This window comes from Magnolia sinica, chromosome 5 (assembly GCF_029962835.1).
Source record: "Magnolia sinica isolate HGM2019 chromosome 5, MsV1, whole genome shotgun sequence".
NCBI classification, from domain to species: Eukaryota; Viridiplantae; Streptophyta; class Magnoliopsida; order Magnoliales; family Magnoliaceae; genus Magnolia; species Magnolia sinica.
The window spans coordinates 111704239-111726752 of NC_080577.1; the positions used below are offsets into that span (position 1 = coordinate 111704239).

At 41.9% G+C, this 22514-nt stretch overlaps 1 protein-coding gene across 2 annotated transcripts; it reads left to right on the forward strand.

Annotated features, from left to right (window-relative positions):
- The first annotated feature begins 360 nt into the window (after positions 1-360).
- LOC131246720 (uncharacterized) lies at positions 361-21619 on the forward strand. 2 transcript variants are annotated; one of them, XM_058247086.1, is made up of 3 exons: positions 361-1028; positions 20754-21480; positions 21538-21619. In XM_058247086.1, the coding sequence occupies exons 1-2, from the start codon at positions 487-489 to the stop codon at positions 21394-21396; spliced, it is 1185 nt and encodes a 394-aa protein (XP_058103069.1). In that variant the 5' UTR covers positions 361-486; the 3' UTR covers positions 21397-21480; positions 21538-21619. The 2 variants fall into 2 exon arrangements, with proteins under 2 accessions (XP_058103069.1, XP_058103068.1); XM_058247085.1 differs by having other exon boundaries at positions 20754-21476.
- Positions 21620-22514: the final 895 nt, after the last annotated feature.

Here is a 22514-nt window from a genome sequence, read left to right on the forward strand (position 1 = left end):
ATATGCCAACTCCGAACCCACCCCAACCCAATCCCAACCTCTCTCCCTCCCTTGTCGTCCTCTTCTTCCAAGCTTGACAACGACCCATTACCATTACCCCCCCCCAAACTCGAACCGATTCAATACTTTTGACCGGGTCGGACTCTGTCTGGATTAGCCCATGCTAGATCCGAACTCGGATCGGTTAAAGCATGCGGGACACGGTATTGAGTCGAGTTGAGTTCGGGTCAAGCCTATTTCAAAACCAGAACGAGTCGGGTCAGCCCTAACTCGTCCGACTCGACAGGATGCTCAGCTCTACAGTGGGGGCTGGGGCTTCTTGCTATTTAGGGCATGGGTCGGGCCTGGACCAGGGCTTATAGCCCTAGGGCTTGGCTAGGGCCACCTCGGTCCGGCCCATTGTCACCTCTAACTAAAAAAACGCGTTGGACCGTGCGCGCCTGGAGATGATGTAATTCCTCCCGGGAACCTTTGACAGAGAAGGGGATGGAAGAAGGAAACGCCATGGCGCAGCACCAGCAACTCCTCCTCCAACAACAACATCAGCTCCTTCTCATGCAACAATACCAGCAGCAGCAACAGCAGCAGCAGCAACAACACCAACAGCAACAACAGCAACAACAGCAACACCAACAGCAACAACAGCAACACCACCACCACCAACAACAGCAACAACAGCAGCAGCAGCAGCAGCAACAACAACAGCAGCAGCAGCAGCAACAACATCAGCAGCTGCAGCAAGCCATCTCCCGTTTCCCTTCCAACATCGATGCCCATCTACGTCCCCCCGGTCTCCATCGCTCCATCCTCCAGCAACATCAACAACAACAACAACAGCAGCAGCAACAACAGCAACAGCAACAGCAGAACCAACCACTGCAACAACAACAGCAGAATCAACACCAGCAGAAGGCGACCGTTCGTCAAAGCAGCCAGGCGGAGCTGGAGATGGCCCACCAGGACGCGTGGCGCGTCTGCCATCCAGACATCAAGAGTCCGTTCTCGTCCCTCGAAGATGCCTGCGAGAGGTATTTCCAATCTCTCCTTATCTTCCTCTCTAGGGTTTTCTCAGATCTAGGGTTTCATTGGGTCTAGGATACAGTGCACATTTGCCAACGTTTTTATTAAATGTTGGAGAATTACCTATCGGAAATGTGGTCTGTGCACGAGGTAATCAAGACGGTCCAAATGAAGGCACCATTATCGTCGAAGCGTAGCATAAAAAAATGCATTGATCAGGTGATTCGGACCTTACAGTTGGTGGCCACCAAATGGGCTTTTATGGTGCCCTGAGGCATTTGACTCCATTCTAGGATTTTCAAGACCTATTCTCTTTCTGTCGTTCTTAATTAATAGTTCAATTAATTTATTTCTAAAGAATGCATGTGATTAAATTAAGGTTTTACAAGAAATTGCGAGATTTTTTCCGATTTGGTCTGTTTCCCTTTTAGGTATCAGAGCATGAAGTTGCTTCTGGTTAACATCTATGAATGTTCGTTCGTTGGGATCCTTGATTGTGCCCTTCTAGCCCATGAATGCATTGACTATAGGTTTAAAGAGGGCTCAGGAGGTGTGGTCTGTAAGTTGGACATCAAAAAGGCTTTTGATCATGTTGATTGGGGCTATCTTGACTATCTCTTGGGTAAGTTTGGCTTTGATAATAAATGGCGTAAAAGGATTTCCTCGCGTTTGTCTTCTGCCTTGTTCTATGTTCCTATCAATGGATCTCCTAAAGTCCTTTTCGAGTCATCTAGGGGTTTTAGGCAAGGAGACCCTTTATCCCCCTTCATGTTAATTATAGACTCAGATGGTCTCAGCTGAATGCTGAGGAAAAGATAATCTAATGGCTTGTTCACCGGATTCGAAGTGGCCCCCTCCTACCACTCAATTTCTCACATCCAGTTCGCAGATGACACTGCGCTATTTTGTGAAGCATTTGTCTCTACTTTTGACCAATTCGAGAAAAGTGATCTGCTGCTTTGAAGCCATTTCAGGCCTTAAAATTGATCTCTTTAAAAGTGAACTAGTGAACTTTTAGGCATTAACATCTCAGATTCCTCTCTCTATAGATTTACTGAAGTGTTTGGGTGCGAAGCAGGCTCATTTCCTTGTACCTACTTGGGCCTTCCCCTATGCATTGGCAAGCCAACTAAGCATCTCTGGGATGTTGTTTTGGAAAGAATGTAGAGGAAGTTATCCCCCTGGAAAAGTTGGTATCTTTCTTTAGGAGGTCGCCTTACTTTGATCAAAGTGGCTTTGCCTAACCTTCCTACCTATTTCCTCTCTTTATTCCGATGTCTGAAATCCATCATTCAGAGAATTGACAAGCTTAGGAGAAATTTTCTCTAGAATGGCAATTCGGATAGTCACAAATTTCATCTCCAAGTTGGTCTGAGGTATGTAGCTCTTATTTAGAAGAGGAGCAGGCATCAAAGTCTAATGTCAACTCCTCTTCTTGGGAAGTGGTTGTGGTGTTTTGTCATAGAAAATGGTTATTGGTAGAGAGACATTATTGCCTCTGAATATGGTGTTGATGAGGGTGGTTGATTCACCAAATTCTCCTCCCTATATAGAGTGTCTTTGGTTTGGAAAGCCATAGCCAGAGTCCTTCCCCAATTATGGGAAATTGTTTCCTTCGGGCCAGGTGATGGGTCTTGTATTTTATCCTTTTGGTTCAATCGTTAGGTCACAGATAAACCTTTGGCTTTTACGCTCCTTGCTTTACCCAGAGTTTCTCCTAATCTCTCTATTTCAATAGAGGCTATTGGTTCAACGGTATGGAGTCCTCCTTGTAGAAGGGGGCTTTCGGAGATTGAATTTGGCAAATGAGCTTCTTCGTATTTTGCAAGGTGTCTACCTTGTTGCTGGGATGGCTGATTCCTTCCAATGGTCCTTGTCCTCCTCAGGTTGCTTCTCTTCAAAGTCCTTCATGCCTTTGCTCAGAGCGACCTCCTTGCTTTCGGATGTGCTCTTCCCTGCCCTCATTGGGAAGGTTGCAGCTCTTCCAAAGGCAGCTGCCTTCGTTTGGCTTCTAGCTCAAGGAAGAGTCCTAATGGGGGATCATCTACAGTGGCGTGGTTTCATCCCCCCTAATGTTTGCCTTGTTTGCAAGCGTAGCACTGAGTCGATCAACCATCTCTTCTTGCACTATTTGTTCGCTAGTGAAGTTTGGTCTCGGTTGTTTTGCTCAAGCTTCATCATGTTTGGGTGATGCCTGACTCAATTTATGGTTTGCTATTTGCCTGGTTTGGGAGGAGACTTGGTGGCGATTTCTCCACCATTTGGCGGGTAGCAGCGATGTCTTCTCTTTGGGCTCTTTGGAGGGAGCGGAACTCCACTAGGAGGGACTTTTATGATTATGAATTTGATGATCTCTTGTGCTTTCTATCTCACTTGTAGGGGATTTCAACATCTCCGGATGTTGAAAACTCGCATGTTTGGCGTTTCAGGAGTTCTAGCAGATTCTCGATCTAGTCCCTATGCTAGCATCGGCCTGTCCAAGGGGGAGATTGACATTGTACATCGTTTGTTTGGTTGTATGGGGCTCCTAAAATCTTAGCTTTTGCTTGGTTAGGGGGAGAAACAGAATTCTCACCATGGATAATCTTCAGAAATGCTCGATGGTCCTCCCTAATGCGTGTCTACTGTGTATAAGTGCTCAGGAATCCGACCATCTCTTCTTATTTGCTCTTTCTCTAAAGTGGTTTGGTCTGGTATCCTCTGATTGACGAGCGTTTGCTAGATGATGCCTATGTCAATTGATTTTCTCTTTGGTTCATGGCATGATGGAGGGGGTGGCATTTTTGGTCGCGCTAAATGGAGGCTGGCCTTGCTCGCCTTGATATGGTCTATCTGGTTGGAAGCAAACAATCGTTGCTTCCATAACCAAAGTTGTTCATCAGGTGGGGTTCTTAATCATGTCCTTTTGTATATGTCAGAGTAGACGTCCTAAGCTCCTCTTTTAGGTTTCTATTGTAGGGAGTTTTGGTTATAATTTTTTTTTTTTCCCTTTCTTTTGTTCTCTCTCTCTCTCTCTCTCTCCCTCTCCTTTTTTTGTTTTCTTTCTTTTTGGCTATCTGGCCTTTATAATATTGCTTCATCCTTAACCAAATCGGTTTTGTAGTGGTATATTATTCAATATCTACAAATTGTGATGTGGGATGATAAAATAATAAATATTTGATCTTATCCTATTTTAAAGATTTTATGAATATTATTTCAAAATTTTCTTTGTTTTGTGAAAATGATCATAGAAGCCCTACGATTTTATTGCTATTCACTATTTCATTCCTCTTGCAATTTTACGATCTGACTTGACTTTCAAAACATTGGTCAGAAGTCTTTAATCTCCTTCGCCCTTTCGATTTTCAAAACGAGAGTGATGAAGGTAGAGTTTCTTTCACACCAAAGAGACCATCTAGATCTATGGCTTTATCTTTTTCTGTTTCCTGAACGCTTTGATTCTCGTCTTCATCACAGTCACTCTCAGGCCAAAGCAAAAGTTCTGCTAGAAACCTTCTATAGGCAAGACAATTAAGGCTGAGCCTTAAAAGATTCATTTGTATTGAGTACTGCATCGAAATTAAGGGTCTTCTCAATTTGGTTTGGGTCATCCAAAATTGTCCCTCTCAAGGAATGCATGTTAATAGTGTAGTTGTGTCTCTGCACATTTGCCATCTTGTGGAAAAACACCATATTTTTATCTCCTTTTGTAAGCATGTACCTAGTTGCCTCTAGTCATATTTTCCCCTTCTTAGCGTGTTTTGCTTAAGATTCTCCCCTTCATCGAAGTCCCTCTTAGGCCAAGGCAAAACCTCTGTTAGAAGCCTTCTAAATACAACGCTATCAAGACCGAGCCTTCAAAGAGTCATTTGTATGAAGCTCTACGTAGAAACTAACTGTCTTGTTAATTTGGTTTTGATCATCCAAATTGGTAATTCTCAAGGATGCAAGTTAATAGTATAGTTGTGCCTCCAAAGAACGCTGTATTTTTATCTCCTTCTGCAAGCATGTGACCCTAGACTTTTGCCTCCAAACATATTATTCCCTTCGTAGTGTGTTTTGCTTAAGGTTCTTCCTTGCCTTTGCGGATGACTAATTATTTTGCCAATAAAAAAAGGATGACTAATTATTCTTCTCTCATCGTCCACATTAGTGCTAGTTATGTTGGAAAGGATCTCTTCTTTTTGCAACTCCATCCACTGAATTCAGCCTTTCTCCATTTCTTAAGATTTGCTTTTAGCATTTGATATGAATGCATTTGAGGGAACTTAGGAATAGGACAAATAAGATATAAGATGAGGGAAGTAGACTTAAATGGTTTGTTCATGTGTAACGGAGACCAGGAACTGCACCGCTTAGGAGTTAGTAGTGAGTTGGTACAAGTTGAAGGTCTAAAAGGCAAGGGGAAGGCCCAAAAGGACATGGATGGAGATATTAAGAAAAGACTTAATGACCTATGGTCTAATTGAAGGTGTGACCCTTGAAAGAGTGGAATGATGGAAGAAGATTCATGTAGCTGACCCCAATTAATTAGTATAAGGCTAAGATGATGATGATGATTTGATATGTTTCCTTTTTTAGTTTTTTGCTAATTTAAACCAATCCCATCCTTCCACAACAAATCCATTCCACGAACCGGGTACCAAGTAAATGAAGTTTGGGTTTCCAACCATCAATTTTCGAAATGGAATGGAACAAGACTGGACCACACCGTTGATGTCTCTAACATAATTGACATATGATCTTGGATGTTGACATTGGAAACATCGACTGCAACACTGCTTGGGAGTTTTCTCCTAGTATGTTGAAATGGGAATCCTGTCGAGCTTGCAAATAGTCTCTCTTGATTATTTGACCAAGTAAAAGTACTGTCATTGAGAAGGAGATCCAAAGGATATTGATGTGAATAAAATCAGCAAATCTTTTCACACTTGTATTCACCCTAAAACTTCCTTCCTTTTCAAAAGAGAAGCAAATTTCATTAACCTCCCACCCCACAAGCACCAGCCTGCCTACCATGTTAAGCTCCACCTGAAGTTCCATTCCATCCCTTTCATTGCTACATTTGGCCCATAAACAGCGCTGAGGATCCACTGAAAGGTATCATCCTCCAAGGAACAAAATATTGACCAAGAAAGGTTCCACATCTTGTGTTCCACAATCATTGAGTCTTTGATTCATAGCTCTATGATACCCTGGTAACTCCCCTGTCGGATTTAGTCGAGTAACCTTATTTCCTACTCCCTAAATTTCCAAATGACATTATCATCTACCGATTCCAGCTTTTACTATTGCAGCATTACAAAATCCATTTTCTTTTCTTTTATAGCCAGCTGCCTATTCTATTCACCAAGACCCCTAACGTTCCATTACATGATATTCATTTCTGAACTTCAATGATTTCTCTGCACCGTTTCCTTTCCTCCCTGTACCCACTTCTCTCCACTCAATCGTAATTTACTGAAGAACTGATTAGACACAGGCAACTAAGGCAAGTACGACAGTTTGTGGCACCGGATTGTCTTTCCCGCTAACATGGCACTTGTGTAGGGCATCAATATGATGAAAATGTTAGGCCCCACCATGAAGATTTCCTAGGATAAAATTAGGCTGTTCCACTCATCAGGCGGGCCACAGTGTTGGGATGAATGGACAAATAATGGTCTAACTCAACATACAGATGTAGGCCACCCATCGAGTGTATCGGCCTGATTTTGAGAAGGGTGGTTCTCATTATGAGACCTAATTTTTCAGGGTGTTGATATCCTACAAATGTAGCATGTTGGCGAGAAAGATTGTATGGCACCTCAAGTTGTGGTGCCATTGCCTATTTGTGATCAGTTCTCTTATTGAAGAGGCCAAACTTGTAAATTCTCTTTATCGTTCAGTTTGCTTTTTTTCTTCAAGACTCCTAGCTTTTGTATGCCTTCCGACTCTCTATCTAGGCTTCTGTAGTTGATCTGCGTAGCAGCTCTCACAATGATCTTTCCTCACACACATCTTTAACACCTTTATCCTTCCTTGAAATGCCTTTAATGCTTCATACATTTTGCAAATTCCACCCATGTCCAAAGCTCGTATCGGTAGGTTTGCAAAAGTGACACACTTACACTCAAAATACATGTTACATCAGTCCTTGTATCTTTGGTGGATAATGGGAAGCCAATAAACACATGTAATACTCTAGTTTGCAATCAGATGGATCATGGACTTGACTTTGATGTCTTCTATAGGGCTTCTCTGTTAGAGTCCCTTGATATACATTGATACACCATTCAAGTGTTCGAATCCTGGGAGTAGCAATTATGCCTCCGTAATATATTCTCCCACGGGGGGCTAGGAAAATCAAGTCCGGCCTAGGGACCGGGAAATCAAGCCTGTGTTTATGGTGTGAGTGTTCCTTCACCCTTGTCTAGTATGTTCCCGTGCAGAGTTCCACCCTGCATGTGTAGGGGAGTGTTGGAGTCCCTTGATATACATTGATACACCATCCTCTAACAGCTTGAGCTTTTAGAGCAAGTGGTTGTTTGACATTCTCTACGAGAAGCGAAGGGGTGTATGCATGGATCAAGTGTCATACATTCTTTTTCACATTAGGAGTGGAAGGTTCCGTACTTAACAATTCCATTGTCATGTAGGTTGCACATGTAACTTTTTTATTTTTTATTTTTTATTTCTTTCATTGCTTACAAGTGTTTTCTTTAAGAAAGAGAGGAAGAACAATCACAGACAGAAAAGAAGAAGGAAAAAGGATAACACAGTCCATTAGGGCAGTGGATACGTTGATCTAGAAGTTTAACACGATCTCGGTATTCCTTAGCTAACGCGTTGGTAACCAAGTTGGCGTCTCTCGAGTCATGGCTAGACAGAACGCATGAGGAGCAGACCATCGCTTTTATATCATTGATGATGAAAGAGTGTTTCCATAGGGCTACGGATTTCCAGAATCCCCATACAATTCACAAACAACGGGGCACTCTAGGGATAGCTTGACCATGACCTTAATTGCCATAAACTCTTCCTAATTAGAGTTGCCAACTCCCATAAAGCTAGTCTAGAGAAATCCAACCTAATCAGGCTTCTGTTATTGGAGACCTCTGTAGTACCGCAACTTCTAGGATTTCCCATGGAATGCCCATCAACACTCAAGTTCCAGCATCCAAGATGGCGCAGGAGACGAGACACTGTCGATCACAAGTGTACGTGAGTTGTAACAACTGTTAATTAAATTGGCTTCCGTCTTGCAGGTTGTGATGCATCTATGAACTTGTGCATTTGGCCAACTCTTGAATTAGAACCTGGCATCTCTCACGGGGATTTAAAATTAGAGGCACATAATAAGTTGAGATAATGAAAGAATATTTTGGTGCCATGACGGAACAAACATTGAATCTCAAGTGCATGTTGAGATGCCCTGAAGCATTTCTGCACCCTTGGACACTGATGCGATAGCCTTTCTTACATTGTCTTCCTTTGTAAACGCCTTTAATGCTTCATCCATTTTGCAAATTCCACTCATGTCCAAAGCACGTATCGGTAGGTTTGCACAAGTGACGCACTTGGGAGGATGGGAGGCCAATAAATACACTCGAAATGCATATTACATCAGTCCTTGTATCTTTGGTGGATGATGGAGGCCAATAAACATGTGGAATACTCCAGTTTGCAAGCTGATGGATCGTGGACTTGACTTTGATGTCTTCTATAGGGCTTCTCTATGAGAAGCGGAGGTGTATGCATGGATCGAATGTCATACATTCTTTTGCACATTACAAGGAGTGGAAGGTTCCGAACTTGCATAATTCCATTGACATGTAGATTGCACCTGTAACTTCTTCTTTTTCATTGCCTACAAGTATTTTCTTTAAGAAAGAGAGGAAAAGCAATCACAGAAGAAAAAAGAAAGAAAGGAAAAAGGATAACACCGTTCACGAAGGCAGTGGATGCGTTGATCCAGAAGTTAAACACGATCTTGATATTCCTTAGTTAAGACGTTGGCAGCCAAGTTGGCGTCTCTTGAGTCATGGCTAGACATAACTCATGAGGAGCAGACCGTTGCTTTTATATCATTGATGATGAAAGAGTATTTCCATGGGGCTACAGATTTTCATAATCCCCATACAATGGCATTGCTGGAGTCACTTTTCACAAACGAGGCACTCTAGGGATAGGTTGACCACAACCTTGATTGCCATAAACTCTTCCTAATTAGAGTTGCCAACTCCCATCAAGCTAGTCTAGAGAAAACCAACCTAATCAGGCCTCTGTTATTGGAGACCACTCTTGTACCACAGCTTCTAGGATTCCCCATGGGATGCCCATCAACACTCAAGTTCCAGCACCCACGATGAGGCGGGAGATGAGACACTGTCGATCACAAGTGTACGTGAGTTGTAACAACTGTTTATTACATAAGGCTTCCATCTTGCAGGTTGTGATGCATCTATGTACTTGTGCATTTGGCCGACTCTTGAATTAGAACTTGGCATCTTTCCCAAGGATTTAAAAATAGAGGCACACAACAAGTTGGGATAATGAGAGAATATTTTGGTGCTATGACGGAACAAACATCGAATTTCAAGTGCATGTTGAGATGCCCTGAAGCATTTTTAGAGTTGAGAGTGGTTTTGGTTAGGCATTTGGGAGTCAGAGTTGGGGTGGAGGCGATTGGCATGGTGACTTTTTTTTGATGATTTTAGGTGTAGGCCCCCCAATTTCACATATTGTCCTAGTATTGGGAGTTGGAATTTCTTTTCCTTCACTTTGGGATCCAATTATTAAGAAAATTGAAAGAAGATTGGCTCAGTGGAAATGTCAATAGTTTTATCTTGAGGAGGTTACTTTGATTAAGACCACTTTATTTGGTTCTTTTGCCTTAAGTCTATTATCAAATAACAAGTGGCAGATAGAGTTAGGACGACTTCAAAAGAATTTCTTATGGGAAGGGATGAGGCATGGTTATCGTATGAAGTTAGTGGAGGTCAAATTGTTTTTTCCTTTTCTTTTGGTCTATATATTGGTAATTTAAGATGGTGAACCAACACACATTTAAAATAATTGGCTATGGGGATTTGGGGAATAACCAAAGGTATTTCATAATGATAATGGTGGTGGTAACGGTCATTGCTATTATTGTTTTGATACAGGTGTAGTTATGTTTTTTTTTTTTTTTTTTGAAATACCTATTTTGGCCTCTTAACGGCTATAACAAGATCGTTACAGGTCAATTTTTCCATAATGGCTGTTATGGTCATTACAACCCTGCAATGCATAATGGTTACCACCATTACTATTACATAATTGTTTTGGAATACCTTGGGAATAACATGATGCTCTATAGATGACAATAAGAATGGGGGCATAGAGAGTAGATGTCAAATCATGAGTGTGATAGTTTGTAGAGGTAGACATTCTAAAGTATCATGATCCCTTTCCAAATTGTTAGGGCCTATTTGGTTAGCTGTAAATAGCGGTAAACGATGTTAAAAGCATAATGATGAGATGTGCTTATTGTTTGCAAGAGGCAGAATTTTACCTTGGAAACTGGGCAAAACTTAATCTCTACTAAGCCATAACTCCGGGGCTCCACCATGATTATGTGTTATATCAATGGCGTCCATTCATTTTTTTAGATAATTTTAGAGGCAGTGACAAAGCCCAAGTGGACTACACAACAAAAACTGTTGGGATTGAATGCCTACCAATGAAAACTTCTTGGGAGCTTCAAAAGTTTTGGATCGATCTGATATTTGTGTTTTCCCTTCATCAATATGTTTAACCTTATGAACAGGTTGGATGTCAAATGGACATCATGGTGGGCCCTATGCAAGTTTCAACGGTTGGTGTCATTATTCTCATTGCATCATGTGGTGTGGTCCACTTGAGCTTTGGATCTGCCTCATTTTTGGCTCATGCCCCAAAATGATGTAACAAAATGAATGGACGGCGTGGATAAAACACATACATCGTGGTGGGCCCCACAAAGTTTTGCCACATAGACAGAGTTCCGATGTGATGCAATCTGGGTCTCCTTTCAAAATTTGTACATGTCAACATCTTATTAGTTGGAAATACTGAAGTAATCTTTACTTATTTACCACAGTTTGCCAGTATTTATAGCTAACCAAATAGCTTGTTTAATTTGTGGAAATTGTAGGTAATTAGCTGGAAGTAATGATTATGTATATGGGTATTTCCTGTAGTAAGATGTTGACAGGTATGGTCTCTAAAAGGAGACTTGAAGTTCGTGACGTTCGGGTGCCATGTCAATGTGGCAAAACTATGGGCCCCACCATGATGTATGTGTTTTATCCATGCCGTAAATTCATCTAGGCAGATCATGTTAGGGCATGAGCCCAAAAAGGGGTAGATCCAAAGCTCAAGTGGACCACACCATAGGAATTAGTGGGAATAATGACGGCCATTGTTGAACTCGTTGTTTTATGTGGTGTGGTCCACTTGAGCTTTGGCTGTGCCTCATTTTTGGGCTCATGCCCTAAAATGATCTAAAAAAAATGAATGGATAGCGTGGATATAACACATTCATCATGGTGGGGCCCACAAAGTTTTGGCTTAAAGAAGGTTGAGTTTTGCACATTTGTCGAGGTGAAATTTCGCCTCTCTTTCAAACAGCAAGGACATTACATTATTATACTCACCACAGTTTACTGGTATTTACACCTAACCAAACAGGCCCTAATGAATTTCAGAAAGGGTATATGGTAGATGTGGCAAATAGGGTTAGGCGTTGGGAAGACTTGTGATAAGATCTTGAGCTACTAATTGTCACCCACACGTTCATGAGAAATCTATGGGATGAAGAGATTGTTCAGCTTGTGGAGTTAACTATCTAGGTTCAATGAAGTGCATGTCTTGTGGAATGTTGTTAACAAAGGAGTTGGGATTACCAACTAATGTTTTGGAACATGTCCATTTCAAGTTCTCCTATCTCTTGGAGGGCTCCTAGACCAAAGGTTTTGAATCAGAATTGTGTATAAGATCCTAATTGATGATCACTTGAAGAAAGAAATTAGGTCCACTGTGGAAAGTCCTTGAGAATTGCATTAAAGACTATTAACTGCTTGTGAATGGTGCCTGAAAAGCACATGCGTTTAGAAGTGTGACGTTTGGCCTTGGGGAGTGCACTCACCAGATGAGTGTAATTGGTCCGGCTGCCCAATAGCCATTCACTGAATGGGAATATAGTAACATCCAAACCTTAGTCAATCAAAGTGGGAGTGGAGCAGGGATTGGTTGTTTATGATAAGTTACAAGTTTAGACATCTAAGAATCGTCTGTACAATATTTATAGTCATATTTAAATTATATTATAAAAATATATATTGTTTTCTTTATGAAAGAAGAAAGAGAAAGCATCATAAGCTACAAGGCTGGTCAACAAGGCTGCAAAAGAGGCCTGAGAAAAAAATAATTACAAATGCATTGGGAACATAGTAGATAGAGCCCTCAAAAACTGGAAAATATTTCTCCAGGCTGCATCAACAATGATGCTCTTGAAACAGTCTCCAATGGGAGCCTAACCACTGCAGATGGCCTCTAACCAATTGGCTCTAATTAGAGAAATAGGAACACCAAATTTGCTCCAAACTAGAGATAAATTGCATATAAGCCTAGTAATCGAATCCTTATATTTTAATTTGCCCAAAAATATTCTTTTGTTTCTCTCTAGCCAGAATAAGCATCTTTTTCGGTTCACGATCCAACATAATGCCTCAACCTTTGGAGGGGCTTGACTGGACCAAACTGCAGAATGCCATCTAACGATTGTTAAAATAATGGTGTTATAATATTATTAGTATTAAGCATGGACGGTCAGGTGATTACTTGGCAAGTTGTAGCAGTTAGGGCTGTAGGGGTTTGTTGGAGGTCTGTGCATTGTAGTGTAGCTTTGGGGCTTTTGTAATATAATCGAAAAAAAAGAAGAGAAGAGAGGGCTTACTTTGTGTTTTGAGAGTGTTTGGATGCAAAGATGCATTCCATCTCTCTTGGATCCCCAAATCTTCCCTTATTTTGTCTTCCACTTCTAGTTACAAAGCAAGGCTTCTTTGAACCTGCCGAAGCTAGCAGTCCGGGTTCTATCAATGATTTCATGCGTTGAGACCCATATTGATTGCATTAAAATCGGCGTGATTGCATGATCCACATTGGAGTGGGATGTGCACTTTTCAAATAGAATTGGTTCTTTCTTTAAATGGAAATATTTTAGTCTGTATGGATATTAGTATAGTACCCCTAAATTTGGCGATGTTTCCACTAGGATAATATGGCAAGCTCCACCTGCAAACTAATTTAAATTATTGTAAATTTATGAAGCTTTAGAAGTAATTTTATGAATCAAATGAAAAAAATTGTGCTGTGTGTGGATGAGCGCCCCTAAATTTGGAATATAGCTGCACGAAGTGTAAAGTGAAGCAGCGACAAATTTGTGTGCAAGAGCGGGGAAACGTCTCTTTCAAAGGTATAAATAGGTAGGAAGCTGGAGCAGGAGTGAGTCTGAATCAGGGATTCAAAGCAAGAGTGACACCTAGTTAGAAGGATCCTGCAACTAAGATTTGGAGATGCGTTGTAGTATGACATTGTGGGAAGTTCCCCCCTCCAATTAATTTAAGAAATTCATCTATAGTGGGGGTGGTGACAACTCTTGCAATGGAAACGTGGATGGGAATGCAGACACATGTGAGGGAATAGAGACAGGCCTCATGGTGTCTTATGAGAAAATAACATGTGGCATGGGAGAAAAAGACAAATATGAAAGGTTAATCCCATGGGGATTACAAGGCATGCATGTGGATTTTGTTTCTCTCGGCATGTTTGAGGGAGATAGTTGACCAGACTTTGTCATCTATCAATGGGAGAATTTCTAGAAACCGGCCAATCTTAGTGGCAAGTATTTATGCTGTACTAGGTTGTGCATTACTTAACGTCTCATGTGGTATTACTTGTAAGTACTTCGAAAGTAGAGTATTCACAGAATAGCTTTTCAAGTTTCCATTTTTGGGCACTAGTAAGTTTTGTTTTGGATATGATTCGTATGACCTCCTGTGTACTTTCTGTGCATGACTGCACAAGCAAATGCATCAAAACTATAACGTTGGTGGGAGCTGGAAAGGAAGCTCTGGATAATTCTGGTTAGTCATTTAGAGAAGAGATTGAATGTGTCTATAGGAACCTACTATTTCCTCTTGAGGAATTAGGAACTAATCAGTCTTCCTTTTTGATATTTGTTGGAGTATATGAAAAGAGTGAAAAAAATGCATTTCTCGATAATGACATCGAGCTGATTTGAAGGTTGTTGAGAGTCCAGCTTGATAAAGTGGCTCTTATTGGGCATGAGATTCATGGGTTGCCTTGACTGAATTCATTTCAGTTGGGAGATCTCATCACCAATTCCAAGTTGTGGAGGCCAAAGAGGTCCCATGGTTACTTAATGGCTGGTGGAAATTGGATATTGATGGTTCTTGTATTGGTAAACCGAGTTTTGGCGGTGTTTGAGTTTCATGATGATAATGGCCCAATTTGCTTCTTTCTCCGCTCTTGCCTAGTTGGGGGATTCATTGAACACCAGGCTAAGACCCTTAGGGCTTGTTTGTAATGCGGGATTAAATGGTATTGAATTGCATTATGTGGAATTAACACCATTATTACACAATGATTATATGTTTGGAAATACCGTGGTATTTTGACTGTCTAATCCCATGTTTGGTATCAAATTCTTCCTTTGGGAAAAACACTGTATTAAGTGAAACATGTGTTTGGTGGACCATGGAATACTAATTAACGGACCAAATTTCACATATGATGCCGGCCAATAGTATGCATAAGCAACTCGATTGACATGTGTAAAGGGCGCAACTAGATGTATGGCATGGATAAAGCACATGCATCAACGTGGGGCCCCCAGATGTAGTGGATTTCGAAATCCACCACATCTCTTGTTGGGACTAGATGGTATGATACTTGGATTAATAAAATCCTTCCCATCGTTTCGAAACGCCAGATGCAGTTCCATACCAACTAATCCCACGTTCCAAATAGGTTGGATAGCTTGAATCCACAAGGAAAAGTGAGCGTTTTCCCTTCATGAGATGTTTGCTGCTGAATGTATAGCCAACAATTCAGAAATTCCTCAAAGTAATTGTTAGCCCCATCCTCAACGTTATTTCTTTGCCACAAGATACAAGATGACCGTAGTCATTTCCACGTGGGAAGACTCGCCTGTTTTTTTATTGGGGTTTGTTGGAGGTCTGTGCATTGTAGTGTAGCTTTGGGGCTTTTGTAATATAATCGAAAAAAAAGAAGAGAAGAGAGGGCTTACTTTGTGTTTTGAGAGTGTTTGGATGCAAAGATGCATTCCATCTCTCTTGGATCCCCAAATCTTCCCTTATTTTGTCTTCCACTTCTAGTTACAAAGCAAGGCTTCTTTGAACCTGCCGAAGCTAGCAGTCCGGGTTCTATCAATGATTTCATGCGTTGAGACCCATATTGATTGCATTAAAATTGACTTGATTGCATGATCCACATTGGAGTGGGATGTGCACTTTTGAAATAGAATTGCTTCTTTCTAGTTGGTTTATACAAAATAACGGGGATGTAATGTTTCGAATCAAATGAAAATATTGCAGTCTGTATGGATATTAGTATAGTACCCCTAAATTTGGCGATGTTTCCACTAGGATAATATGGCAAGCTCCACCTGCAAACTAATTTAAATTATTGTAAATTTATGAAGCTTTAGAAGTAATTTTATGAATCAAATGAAAAAAATTGTGCTGTGTGTGGATGAGTGCCCCTAAATTTGGAATATAGCTGCAGGAAGTGTAAAGTGAAGCAGCGACAAATTTGTGTGCAAGAGCGGGGAAACATCTCTTTCAAAAGTATAAATAGGTAGGAAGCTGGAGCAGGAGTGAGTCTGGATCAGGGATTCAAAGCAAGAGTGACACCTAGTTAGAAGGATCCTGCAACTAAGATTTGGAGATGCGTTGTAGTATGACATTGTGGGAAATTCCCCCTGCCAATTAATTTAAGAAATTCATCTATAGTGGGGGTGGTGACAACTCTTGCAATGGAAACGTGGATGAGAATGCAGACACATGTGAGGGAATGGAGACAGGCCTCATGGTGTCTTATGAGAAAATAACATGTGGCTGGGAGAAAAAGACAAATATGAAAGGTTAATCCCATGGGGATTACAAGGCATGCATGTGGATTTTGTTTCTCTCGGCATGTTTGAGGGAGATAGTTGACCAGACTTTGTCATCTATCAATGGGAGAATTTCTAGAAACCGAAGGCCAATGGGTGATGAGAGACGGAGACAACGAAGATGTGCTGTTAGAGGGATATACTTTGGGTTGCAATCTATTCTCCATCCATTGCATGGTAGCTACAGGGGCTGCGAAAAGGAAGGGGAAGAGACTCAGTTTGGCAATTCAACAGTTTGTGGGGAAATGGTAGTTTATGATGTGAGGAGTGCAATGCTAGGCAAGGAGTGGACGAAGCAATCCGCGGAAGATGGATATGTTGGAGGGGTCGAGGAGAAGTCAAAAGTGCTAGTCACGCTAGAGCCAGATGCTGCAGCGATAGCAATTCCGGAAGACCCGTTACTAATCGTAGCAGAGGAAGGGGCTGTCACAGAGTGGAATAATGACAGGTTAGTATCAGATGATTGTTTTATTGCAGTAAAAAGGAGAGGGTGAATATCAATATGGCTAGGCGAATGAAATGGATAAAGGATGCAACAGGGCAAGTGGGGCAGCTAGTGGGAGTTTCTTTTGGCGACTATGACAATGATTTCATGGCTCAATTCCAATTTGTTGTGGAAAGGGGGATGCAGAAAATGGACTGCTGGAAAGGGAACTTCTCCATCTCAGTGTTGTTAAAAGAAATTACGTTAGGTTTTCACTGGGTATTTTCAGTGGTCTATGGTATGAACAATCTGATCACAATTTTGGGCAACAACTAGATTGTCAAAATAGGTGGCAACTACCTTGGTGCGTTGGTGGTGACTTAATGTTGCTAGGTTTTCGTTTGAGAAATCATTTGAAGGATGCAATTGTTGAAGTATGAAAGAGTTTTCTAGTCAGATAGTAAGAAATGAAATGGACTTATTGATGGAGGAGGTGAAATACATTTGGACAAACGGGCAAGAAGATAATAAAATCCAAGCTAGATTGATTTATTATCTCTACAAAGTGGACTGACAAGTATCTTGTTGTTCTTCAAAGAGGCCTTCTGAGGCCAGTGTTCGATCGCCATCCTGTTGCATTGGAAGTGGATGAAGAAAATTGGGGCCTGTGTCCTTTCAGATTCAAGCTAGCATGGCTAAAGGTACAAGGCTTTCAAAGATAATAAAAGAATGGTGGATATCATTCTCGGTAGAAGGTTTTGCAGGTTTCGTTTTGTTTAAAAAACTCAAGATTCTAAAAGCAAAGATCAATTTTTGGAAGAAGGAGGTTGTTGGGAACTAGGAAGCAGAAATGGACTCTTCATTGTGCGACATCTAGGCCTTAGACATCAAGGAGGAAAGCTTGGAATTATTGGAAGAGGAGATTAGGGAGTCTTATAATGCAATGTATAATGCTCGGCTAAGGGAGGAGGAAATTAAATGGAAGCATTGGTCAATGGCAATTTAGCTGAAAGATGGGGATAAGAATATGAAGCTTTACCACATAATGGCCAGTGCTAGTGCTAGAATCAACAAGATTACTAGTATGGTGGTGGATCGGAAAAGGGTAGAAGATAAGTCAAAGGTGTGTGCATCGATAGTGAATTTCTATAAAAATTTGCTCATCAGGGAAGGTTGGGAAAGGCCAACTCTTGGTAATCTGCATGTTGATTGAATTCCAAAGGAAGAGGCAGACTCGTTCGAATAACTGTTTATTGAAGAGGAGATCAAAGTGACAATTGAAGAGTTTGGCAGTGACAAGGCACCCGTACCGGATGGATTCTCGATTGCTTTCTATCAGAAATTTTGGGACACAGTGAAAATGACTTGGTGGGGGCTTCATTAATGAATTTCATGGCAATGGCCAACTTGTGACAGAATTAGGTGCGACGTTTACCATCCTCATCATGAAAAAGGTGTGGCCTGTGGAGGGCTTGAGGGAATCTAGACCGATCAATTTATTAGAACCCTATAAAATTCTAGTGAATATCATGGCATCCACAATTTGGCTGGTCCTAGCAGGCGTGATATTGAAAACTCAAGGGGCATTTGTGGTCGGGAGACGATTTTGAATGGTGCACTAATTGCACACGCATGTATTAATTCTTGCCATAGGGAAGGGGAAAAAGTAGTAAAGCTAGATATAGAAAAGGCGTATGAGCATGTGGATTGGGAATTTCTTGACTACATGTTGAGTCTTTGGGCTGTGGACAAAAAATGGAGGCAAAGGATGCAAGGTTGTGTCAAATTGGCCGTGTTCTTGGTTTTGGTGATTGAGTCCTTGAAAGGGTTCTTTGCAGCATCTAGATGCGTTCAAAGGGGGATCTACTCTCCCCATATCTGTTTGTGCTGGTGGTAGAGGATTTAAGTAGGATGCTAGACGAAGGTTCGGATGTGGGTCTAATCAAGGGTTTCGGGGTGGATAAGTATGGAATTTCATTCAAGTAACCCATCTTCAATACACAAACGATATGATTCTTTTCTGTGAGGCAGATGAAAGCAAAGTGGACAATTTAAAGAAGTCATTATCGTCGTCTAAGCGGAATTGGGTTTGTAGGTGAATATTTGCAAGAGTGAGCTGTTGGGAATTGGCCTATTGAAGGGGAAGTACACAAGTTTGCAGGAATTTTTTGGGAGGAGAGCGGGCTTATTTCCTTCTTCCTATCTTGGCCCCCCTTTATGTATATGTTAGCTGGCTAAACATTTATGGGATGAAGGTGTAGAGAGATTTGAAGGTAAGCCTGTGAGATGGAAATGTAGGTACCTCTCCTTGGGAGGAAGATTGAGGCTAATAAAGGGGTGATGTCCAACCTTTCAGTCTATTTCATGTCACTGTTCAGACATCCAAAATCTGTATTGGACAAGCTGGAAATGAATCTTGCCTTGCTAGGGAAGTGGATTTGGAGGTTTGGATCAAAACAAAGATTGTTATGGAGAGAGTTGCTACAAAGAAAGTATGGGTTGCTGGATGTGGGGTGGTGCTCAAAGGCCTCATCTCTTTATAGGGCTTCCGCAATGTGGAGAGCCGTGGCTTTTTGGTGATCGAAGTTTATGGAGGCTTGTGGACTATGCATTGGGAGGTGGTGAAAATAATACGATTCTAGGAGGATGTTTGGCTTGGTTAAAAAGCATTAGAGGAAGAATTCTCAAGGTTAGCTAGAATTGCTGTGGAGGCAAATATAGCGATGGCTCGATGTTTTCCCTTTTTAGGTCATGAAGTGATTTGGGGCCCCCTTTATTGCAAGAATTTGTCAGATGAGGAGATGGAAGACTTGGTAAGGCTTTTGGAGCTATTGCGCTACGTGACGATGGTGGGAGGTAAGGACGAGATGGTATGGAACAAAGAAGTCTAGGCACTTTTCAGTAAAATCTTTTATAGATACTATGTGGGTTTCCAATGGGAAGCCAATTTTATCCTGCAACTTTGGTGTGGCGCTATGGTTCCCTTCCCAAGGTGGAGGCTTTGGTGTGGCTTGTGGGAAGGAACATGGTGCTTACAGTTGAAAATCTTCGCAGGAGAAGGATGGTTCTCCTGAACATGTGTGATATGCATGCAAAGTGAGGAGATCGTTGATCACCTCTACATCTGTTGTCCCTTTCCCAAAGGAGTTTGGGATAGGTTTTTCAACCTATTCGGGATGTCATGGGTTATGCTCGGCTCAATGGAAAATTTTCTGTTAGCAGCATGGGGGAGGTGTGGTAAAGGCGGGTAAGGCAATTTGGAAATTGACAACGTTGGCTGGAATTTGGTTGCTATGGCAATAGAGGAATAAGTGATATTTTAGGAACCAATGGGGGTGGGTCTCAGAGGCATTTTATAGGGCTAAATTAAATGTAATGGGATGGGCTAGAGCTTCAAATGTAATAGGTGAAAGTTCCCTGTTCCCCCCTTCACGGTCTGCTTTGTAATTCTTTTGGCTTTGGTCTCTTTCAAGAAATTGTCAAATTCCCATAAGAAAAAGTAAAAAAAGAGAGTAAATAATCATTACATTTTCCATTATCTTCCATATTTTTTGGCTATCCGAACAGGCCCTTAGAGAAGCCTTTAACGTTTTTTTTTGAAAAAAAAAAATTAAAAAAGAAGGAAGGAGGACCGCTAATTGTCGAATGGGACTCTAGGAATGTCATCTCTTGTGCTTCTCAGGATATTTGGATCCATGATCCTCATCTTTCATCTTTGATGAGATTCGCGACACTGCTTCGAGGGTAAAACATTCCATGGCTGAAGTGGGTTTTCTCATTTATATTGGCTGAAGAGGCTAAAACATTCCATCTACCCTTTTTATTGAGAGTTCCTTCCCTTTTTCTTGTTTTCCCCCCTCTAGTCTTTAATAACTAATCTCTTTCTCTCTCTCTCTCTCTCTCTCTCTCTCTCTCAAAAGAAAATGGAAAAGAACAAGAAGATACAACGATGATACTGGATCCTTGCTCTTCAGTACAATCTCTGTTGTTGACTAGGAAGGAGCCTAGCAATGTCATAGGACTCCGGAGCTTACTGTTCTTTTCTGCATTACTTCTTCATCCTCTCTCAATCACTTCCTCAATTGTCCTTGCTATGTAATTCTGCAGGCTACTTCCGTATCATGTGGTTGCTGACTACGAAGCGGAAGAGGATGACAGGATCCTTGATTCTGATACAACAGGCCAGATGCCCTCGCGCTCTCAGCAGTGGGACCACACCATCCTCACCAAGGTCGCAGAGTTCACTGCCACATTTGAGAAACAGGTCCTGGCCTTCAATATTATATCCCGCAAGCGGGCCCTGGGAGAGTTCCGGTCGGAGGAGAAGCTGATGATTGAGCAGGCCCTCCTGCAGGAGGAGAAGCAGGCCCTGTTAGAGCTGAGGGCGGAGATTGAATCCAGAGAGAAGGCAGGCCGTGAGGCAGCGGAGGCTAAGATGCGGATGGCAATGGTTCAGGCTGAGCAGGCACGAGCAGAGGCGCAGGCCCATGCTGAGATGATCGCACGCGTGCCAGTGAGGGGGAGCACTGTTGGGTCCCAAGCAGATGAGGCGGCGGGCCATGACATGGCGACACAAGAGCAGGGGGTGAACATGGATGAGATACTTCATGGGTGGGGTGGTGGCGGTCAGAGGGATGATGAGGAGCCATCTGAGGATTTCTTGAATGATGAGAATGAGCCCGAAAATGGGGAGGCAGGCATGCAGGATGAGTGGCGGGAAGTGGGGGAACTTGATTTGAACACGAGGTAAAACCGTGATGGATGATGGGTAGGCGAATTCGGGCATTAGCATGGATGTATGCATGCATGATGGCCTTTTTTGTTTTTTGGGTAGGTGAATTCGGGCATTAGCATGGATGTATGCATGCATGATGGCCTTTTTCGTTTTTAGCATTTGTATCGACTGGCATAATGAAATGCATCATATTCGATTTCGATGGGTGCTATCAATGTAGATCCTTTTTTTTTCCTCATTTTCTTTTTAGATACAAGAGTTAGTTTGATTACAGTGGTAGCATGATTGCAGTTTTGATCTATATTTGCCAGGCTTCAGTTCATACTGGTGGGGCCTATGGCTTAGCGATCTAGAAATGCTGATCTCTGATTGATGCGGATGTGGATGGACCGTGCCCTAGATTGGGAGATCATGAGCATCCATCTAATTCTTTTGGCCTTTTCTCCATGGAATGTGGACACATGAATATTTTATATTGAACTTTGCTAAGCCCGACGTGCTGTGTGCAAGGCAGCTCATGTACGTGCCATGCTACACCTGTGCCTCCATGCCACATTGGTACAGAATTCAATCCAATCATCCGGATGTGATGCCCTTACCCAAGAATCAGGTGGGTGCACTTGTTAGGTGGGTCACAGTCGACAAAACAATGTAAGGTTGATTTTATTATTATTATTATTTTTTGCTGAAGTTTTCTTACCAGTCCAACTGTTTCTAACACTGGCCCGCCGGGTGAACAGACCAGATTTATTTTTGGGCAAGGACATCAACATGGTAATATAACCACCTGATGGACAGCTTGGATACTGCACCTGTCGCCAAGCCGGCAGATGTGCTGGCGTGGACATGAGCTGCATTGAACACTTGTGGTCTTGTCAAAGCTGCTTATTACTTGCTATTATTTTCCCTCAACCATCTTCTACTGATTGAAGATTGGGATTGTCCTATCAGGTGGGCTTCTGTTTACTGGACCAATCCAATCTTTGGTCTTCATTGTCGTGGCACATGGACCATTTGATCTTTTCTGCTTGTTTTTGATAATCTATCTCTGGGCCACTGTGGTCATCCCATCGAGCAGGTTTTCTTGGTTCTCTCTCCATCCGCTGTATGAAAGTCTTTCAACAGGCCAGATC

What these genes read in the sequence shown, in the direction of transcription:
- LOC131246720 (XM_058247086.1), top strand. Translation starts at nt 487, where the DNA reads ATGGAAGAAGGAAACGCCATGGCGCAGCACCAGCAACTCCTCCTCCAA. An exon ending in CTCGAAGATGCCTGCGAGAG is followed by an intron (nt 1,029 to 20,753) that starts GTATTTCCAATC and finishes GTAATTCTGCAG; the next exon opens with GCTACTTCCGTATCATGTGG.